The 7,157-nt window shown below is 44.7% G+C and overlaps 1 protein-coding gene across 1 annotated transcript; it reads right to left on the minus strand.

The window, feature by feature from the left end:
• Window positions 1–561: 561 nt before the first annotated feature.
• Window positions 562–2,540, minus strand: LOC123189136 (cytochrome P450 77A4). The gene has a single exon (XM_044601475.1). The coding sequence runs from the start codon at window positions 2,465–2,467 to the stop codon at window positions 851–853; it is 1,617 nt and encodes a 538-aa protein (XP_044457410.1). The 5' UTR covers window positions 2,468–2,540; the 3' UTR covers window positions 562–850.
• Window positions 2,541–7,157: the final 4,617 nt, after the last annotated feature.

Genomic DNA, 7,157 nt, shown 5'->3' on the forward strand with positions numbered 1-7,157 from the left:
GCAACACTACATCAACCGCCACCGATAAAGAGTAGCATAGATTGAAATGATCCAACCTGAAGACACATGAAGGTAGACAAACTACGACCAAAATCGGGCAAATTCACCAAGGACAGATCCGTCGAAGACACACCCCACACACCCACCGACGATGCTAGACATAACACCAAGGCGAGGGTTAGGCGGAAAGAAAATTATTCCCAACTTCACAGAGCCGCCGCCATCTCGTCTTCCAGAGCAAAACACAAACCCTAATAATACTCGAAGGGACATCCAAAAACAGAACCCTCCCACCGGCAAGGGTTAGGATCCACCGTGGCGCCATGGTCCTAGGGCCGTTGGAGAACAGGCGGAACGACGGTGGAGTCGACGGGAGACAAAGGAACCCTAGACTTTTCTTCACCGTCGACGGGAGGCAGAGGAACCATAAACTTTTCTTAGGGAAGAAGGCGTTTATTTCATCTATGCTTGTAAACGATCTTGCCTTTTTTTTCTATGGAGCTTGACGAATCAGTATATATATTAGGAAGAACAAATCTTAGTAGGAGCAATCCTTGCACATATAGGAATAAGTTCTTCAATTCAAAATGATACAAACTCGCTTGATGCATATGTGACTGTGCTACTTCGCACACATAATACAGGTGTGTATACCGTGGACATAGATAAACGACTAGAGAAGCTATGTATAGCACACTAGGATACTTTCTCATAATGCTGGAATCGGTAACAGTAGGTACGGTGGTGGCACATGGGTGGGTTACGTGCTGATCTAACGGCCGGGGTGGTTGCGATGCATGCATTGGACGTACGACTGCCGGGCACCCCGATCCACATGCATGCACATGCATCAGAGCGACATCTTCCGGGGCTTGACGGTGGCCAGCAGAGGCTGGTTCATCACCACCGTGAACTCCACCTTATCCTTGAAGTCGACCGCCGGCTGCGACGGGTGCGCGCGCCACTCGAACTCCTGCAGCATCCGCGCCACCATGAGCGCGATGTGCGTCGTCCCCATGGCCAAGCCCGGGCAGATCCGCCGCCCCGCCCCGAACGGTATCATCCGGATGCCCGCGGACCCTGTCATGTCCGCGGTCTCGCCGCCGGTTAGGAACCTATCCGGGTCGAACTCCGTCGGCCGGTCCCACAGCTTGGGGTCCTCCGAGATGGTCGGGAGGAAGATGTCCAGGTTCGCGTCCGTGGGCACGTCGTAGCCGGCGAGCTTGCTCCCAGGCTTGACGGCGGCGTGGGTGAGCGAAAAGTAGGTGGGCGGGTGCTTCCGGAGGAGCTCCTTGACGAAGGCCTGGAGGTAGGGCATGCTCTCGATGTCCTTGTCGTCGATTGCCCGGGCGTGGCCGACTTGCTGCATGATCTCCTCGTGGAGCCGGACCTGGATGGACGGGTTGTCCACGATGCGCGCCATGGCCCACTCAATGGCGGTGGCCGTGGTGTCGGTGCCACCGTTGATCAGCTCCGCGCAGAGTGTGACCAGCTCCTCGTCTGCGCCTTGGCGGCCCTCGATGTGGAGGTCCAGCAGCGAGTCGAGGTACGAGAAGGGCGCGGCGACGTTGGGATCTGGCGGCGAGCTCTGCATGTCGCGGAGGATGGCGCGGCGGCGGTTGATGAGCGGGAGGAGCGTGTCGACCTGCTCGCGGCGAACGGCGAGCGCCCGGCGCTGCTTCCGCCAGAAGAAGGGGCGGAGGAACGGGAGGTAGTCATCCATGCGCACGCCGACGGCGAGCAGCACGCGCTTCAGGACGGCGTCGATGTGCACGATGTGCTCCTCGTCCAGGTCGAGCAGGCCGAAGGTCATATCGAGCAGGATGCAGAACACCGCGAAGCGCGCGTTGCGGAGCACCCACACGGAGGCCCCGTCGGCGGACGCAGCGGCGTCGGCGCGCATGCGTGCCACGAAGCGGTCCATGGCTCGAAGCCTCGCCGGGCGGAACTCCCGGAGACGCGACGTGCTCAGCATCCCGGACACCATGTTCCGACGCAACGACCGCCACTCGGGGCCGTACACCGCGGAGTTGACGGTGAACTTGTTGGAGGAGAAGATGTTGCGCGTGGTGTTCTCGGCGGGGCGGCTGGCGAACTCGGCGCCCTTCTCGACGAGCGCCTCGTGCACGAGCTCGGCGCTGCTGATGACGACGAGCGTGCGCACGCCCATCCGCAGCGTCAGGATGGGTCCGTACTCACGCCGCAGGTCGCGGATGTAGTGGATGAAGAGCTTCCCGGAGAAGGCGACCTGGAAGAGGTTCCCGACGATGGGCCACCCGGGCGGGCCGGGTGGGAGCCTCAGCCCCCGGTACTTCCGGTTGTACCTCGCCACAGCGACGGCCACCACTATGGCCGCGGTGGCCACGGCGGCCGTGAAGGCTAGGCTCATCATGGAGTCCCCAGGCATTGCGCCGAGAAGGTTGGCAGTGGCACGCGCCGGTTGTTGCTGTTGTCGTTGCATGGACATGGGCGCGATAAATGAAGTGCTGTACGAGATGGAGAGGCGTAGTGCGTGGCTATGAGTAGTAGATTTGAGTTTGTAGCAGATATTATAGGGAGAGAAGAGGCCTAGTGCGTGGCCGGAGAGAGGACCCGAGTAAATGCGAGGTGGCAAATCTCGTTGGAGAATTCAATGACCTCATGAGGCGATTGGGCGCCTAGCTAGCTTGACTCGAGGAGACTCAGTTGCTCGGTGCCGCGTCGCGATGCTGCAGTGCTCAGTTGCTCACACATGCACTCAACTTCCTCCGTTCATAAATATAAAATCACTTTAGCTAAATGAGGTCGCCTGAATTTCAAGTTTCGGTCACTCAATTTTTGTTGCCGTTGATTGCTGCTCCAAGATTCCTTTCGGTTTTACATTTCTGTTGTGTGTTCTGTCCTATTTTTTTTGAACAGTTTTGCTAAAGCACATCTAGATGTGTCATAAATATCGCACATCTAAATTTTATGTCATTGATCTTACGTCAAGATTCGTGTAGATATTTTTTTTTCTTTTTTTCTTTATATTTGATTCACTCACTTAGATGTGCAATAACTAAAGCACATCTAGATGTGCACTAGACACACCTTTTTTGAATTTGGGCTTGCATTGTTTGACTTACTCGGTTTTGTGGGGCAGGAGATGTTAATGGGCTTGTAGCCCGTTACTTGTGGCCCTGTTGTCATCTGTTATTCCATCCCACACCGGCAGTTTCTGTCCATTTTTATCTTTCTTTGCTTTGTTTTATCACTTCCCACTTTGATTTTCATGGGAAAACCATAAGGTTTATGTAGGTTACTTTCTGCTTTGTTTTTATCATTCCTATGAGATTTTCATAGCTTAGTAATTTCTGTACTTTTGATTTAGTCAGTAAACTCTTTTGTAGCTGGCATTGTCTAAGCTTTGCATATATTAATCCCTATACTAGATGTCCAACTTGTGCAGGGAGGAACAAACTATTTTAGGCTTGGGCAAAGAGACCCAAGATGATGTCAGCCCTCTTTTGAATTCAAATTTCATTTATTCTGATTTTGCTTTAGTTATTATTTCATTTTCTTTCTTTTTGAAGTGTAGTATCAATGCTACTAATTCACTCTTCATTATAAAAATTCATTCATTTTTGTTTTTTTTAGTTCTTTTTTTCAAGGTAATAGCAGTGCCACTAATTTATTATTTTTTACATTTTTTTGGTGAAAAATCCACTATTATATGTTCATACCTGTATATTATAAAAATGCGCAATTTTTGAGTAAACTGTGTGCAAATTTTGTCACTGGTTGGTTTAATTCTTTTATATTTTCTTTATTTTTGAAGTGTAATACCAATGTACTAATACAATTTTCTTAGAAAATGTACCCACGTAAGCTACAATACGTGTGTAAATTATACTAGAGTGTGAAGTTTAAACTATTATACGTTCATTCTTTTCGTATTTCAAAAGGTGCAATTTTAGTGCAAGGTTGTGCATAAGTTTTTGTTGTTCTTATTTTTAGTTTCTTTCTTCTGAAAAGGTAATCAGTGACACAAATTCATTTGTCCTTATAAAACCTCGCTAGTTGGATTTTGTTTTGATTTATTTTTCATTTTATTTCTTCTTTAAGGGTACTACCAATGCCACTAATTCATTCTACCTTATAAAACTTCATTATATTTGATTTTGATATAAAAAGGTGTAATTTCTATGTAAATTGTGTGCAAATGTTGTCAATATTTGATTTAATTTCTTATAGTTATTTTCTTTTTAAGGGTAATATCAATGCCACTAAAAAAATCCTTCTTAGACAACATTTTTTGTATTTTTTTACTATTATATGCTTATTCTTGCATATTATGGAAAAACACAATTTTCTATGTAAATTATGTGCAAGTTTTGTCCCTATTAGTTTATTTTCTATACTTCTTTCTTCTTTAAGGTAATAGCAATATGTCTAATTCATTATTCAGTAGAAAACTTTTATTATTTTAAATTGTTTAGTTTTATTCCTTCTTTAAGGTAATATTAATGCCACTAATTTTTTTCCTTTGTAAAACTTCATTATATTGATTTTGTTTTAGTTTTAATTCAATTTATTTCTTCTTTGAGGGTATTAACATTGCCACTAATTCATTCCTCTTAGAAAACTTATTTTTCAAAAATGCCACAATTATATGTTTATACTTGCATATTATAAAAGTGTGCAATTTCTGTGTAAATTGTGTGCAAATTTTCTCATTAATTGTTTCAGGATTTTTACATTTTATTTCTTATTGAAGGTTAATACCGGTGTCACTACTTCATTGTTTCTAAGAAAATGTATACACATAAGTACTATACAATATGTGTATAAATTGTACCAGAATGCAAAGATTGCACTATTATATGCTTATCATTTTTGTATTACAAAGGTGCAATTGTAATGCAAGGTTGTGTGCGAGTTTTCCATTTTTATTTTCTTTCTTCATCGAGGGTAATAGTAATGCCACTAATTCATTCTTCCTTGTAATACTTCGTTATCTCTTTTTTAGAGGTAATACCAACAACATTAATTCATTGTTCCTTATAAAAATTTATGATTTTGATTTTTTTAGTTTTTAGTAAATTTTCTTTTTTTATTTAAGCGTAATACCAATGCCACTAGCTCATACCTTTTTAGAAATCTTCATTTTTGTGAAACTTTCACCGTTATATGCTTATTCTTGCATATTATAAAAAATATGTAAGTTCTGTCATTATTTGATTTAATTTCTTATATTTTTAAGGGTAATACCAATGCCACTAATTCATTCTTTCCTAGGAAAATTCTTATTCGTAAATATTACACTATTATGTGCTTATTCTTGCACATTATAAAAGACACAATTTTGTGTGTGTTCAAATTCTTGATGGAGAACTAAGCATGAAAATCAAAAAAAGATTCTACAAACACCTAAGATCTAATCTACGAGATGCATAGCAACGAGATGGAGTGTGTCTACAAACCCTTGTAGACCGAAAGCAAAAGCGTATACAACGCGGTTGATGTAGTCGTACTCTTTGCGACCTGATCGCGATCCAATCCGATCTAGCACCGAACGGACGGCACCTCCACGTTCAACACACGTGCGACTCGGTGACGTCTCCTCCTTCTTGATCCAACAAGCAAGAGAGGATAACTAGGTGGGATCTCAACCAACACGACGACATGGTGGGGATGGTGGTGGTGCAGTGCCGGCAGGGCTTCACAAAACGCTGCTGGAATCGATCTGAGGAGAAAACGGAGTTATGGCAAACGTACGGCTACAGCCGGGGCGTGGGAATTGGTGTGTCCAACCCCTCCCTCTCCCCCACTATATATAGGAGGCAAGGGGGAGGGTTGGGGCGCAGCCCTAGCCCCTCCTCCAAGGAGGGGGCATGGGCCTAGGGAGGTGTCCTCCCCAAGGCACCTAGGGGGTGCCTTCCCCCTTAGGACTCTTCCCCTTTTCCTTCACCAATGTACATATCCCAATACTACTCTAGCGTCACCGAACGTTAAGCTTGCGGACCCTACGGGTTCGAGAATCATGTAGACATGACTGAGACACCTGTCCGGTCAATAACCAATGACGAGACCTGGATGTCCATATTGGTTCCTACATATTCCATGAAGAACTTTTATCGGTTGAACCACGATGTCGAGGATTCGGTTAATCCCGTATGCAATTCCCTTTGTCCAGTGATATGTTACTTGCCCGAGATTCGATCATCTGTATCTCCATACCTAGTTCAATATCATTACCGGCAAGTCTCTTTACTTGTTCCTTAATATAAGATCTCATGACTAACTCATTAACCACATTGCTTGCAAGCTCTTTACGATGTTGTATTACCGAGAGGGCCCATGGATATCATTCCGTCATAGGGAGTGACAAATCCCATTCTCGATGCATGCAACTCAACAGACACCTTCGGAGATACCTGTAGAGCACCTTTATGATCACCCAGTTACGAAGTGACGTTTGATAGCACACAAAGTATTCCTTCGTTATCCGGGAGTGACATGCTCTATGGTCTAAGGAACTGATACTTGACATGAAGAAAGCTATAGCCAGTAACTAAACGATCTGATGCTAAGTTTATTGTTGGGTCTTCTCCATCACACCATTCTCCTAATGATGTGATCCCGTTATCAAATGAAAACTCATGTCTATGGTTAGGAAATATTAACCATCTTTGATCAACGAGCTAGTCAAGTAGAGGCTCACTAGGGACACAATGTTGTTTATCTATCCACATGCATTTAAATTTCCGGTCAATACAATTCTAGCATGAATAACAAACATTTATCATGAATGGGAAATAGGATAATAACCAATTTATTATTGCCTCTAGGGCATTTTCCAACAGTCTCCCACTTGCACTAGAGTTAACAATCTATTTCACATCGCTATGTGATTAACACACAATGAGATCTGGGGTTTGATCATGTTTTGCTTATGAGAGAGGTTTTAGTCAACGGGTCTGCAATATTTAGATCACTGTGTACTTTGCATATCTCTATGTCATACTATAGATGCTTCTACCATGCTCCACTTGGAGCTATTATTCCAAATGACTGCTCCACTATACGTATCCGGCTTGCGACTCAGATTCATCCGGATCGGTGTCAAAGCTTGCATCGACGTAACCCTTTACGACGAACTCTTTATCACCTCCATAACCAAGAAACTTTTCCTTAGT

This window comes from Triticum aestivum, chromosome 2A, assembly GCF_018294505.1.
Source record: "Triticum aestivum cultivar Chinese Spring chromosome 2A, IWGSC CS RefSeq v2.1, whole genome shotgun sequence".
In the NCBI taxonomy this organism is placed as follows: Eukaryota; Viridiplantae; Streptophyta; class Magnoliopsida; order Poales; family Poaceae; genus Triticum; species Triticum aestivum.

Coding starts and splice junctions, on each gene's coding strand:
- LOC123189136 (XM_044601475.1), bottom strand. CDS start 2,467: ATGTCCATGCAACGACAACAGCAACAACCGGCGCGTGCCACTGCCAAC.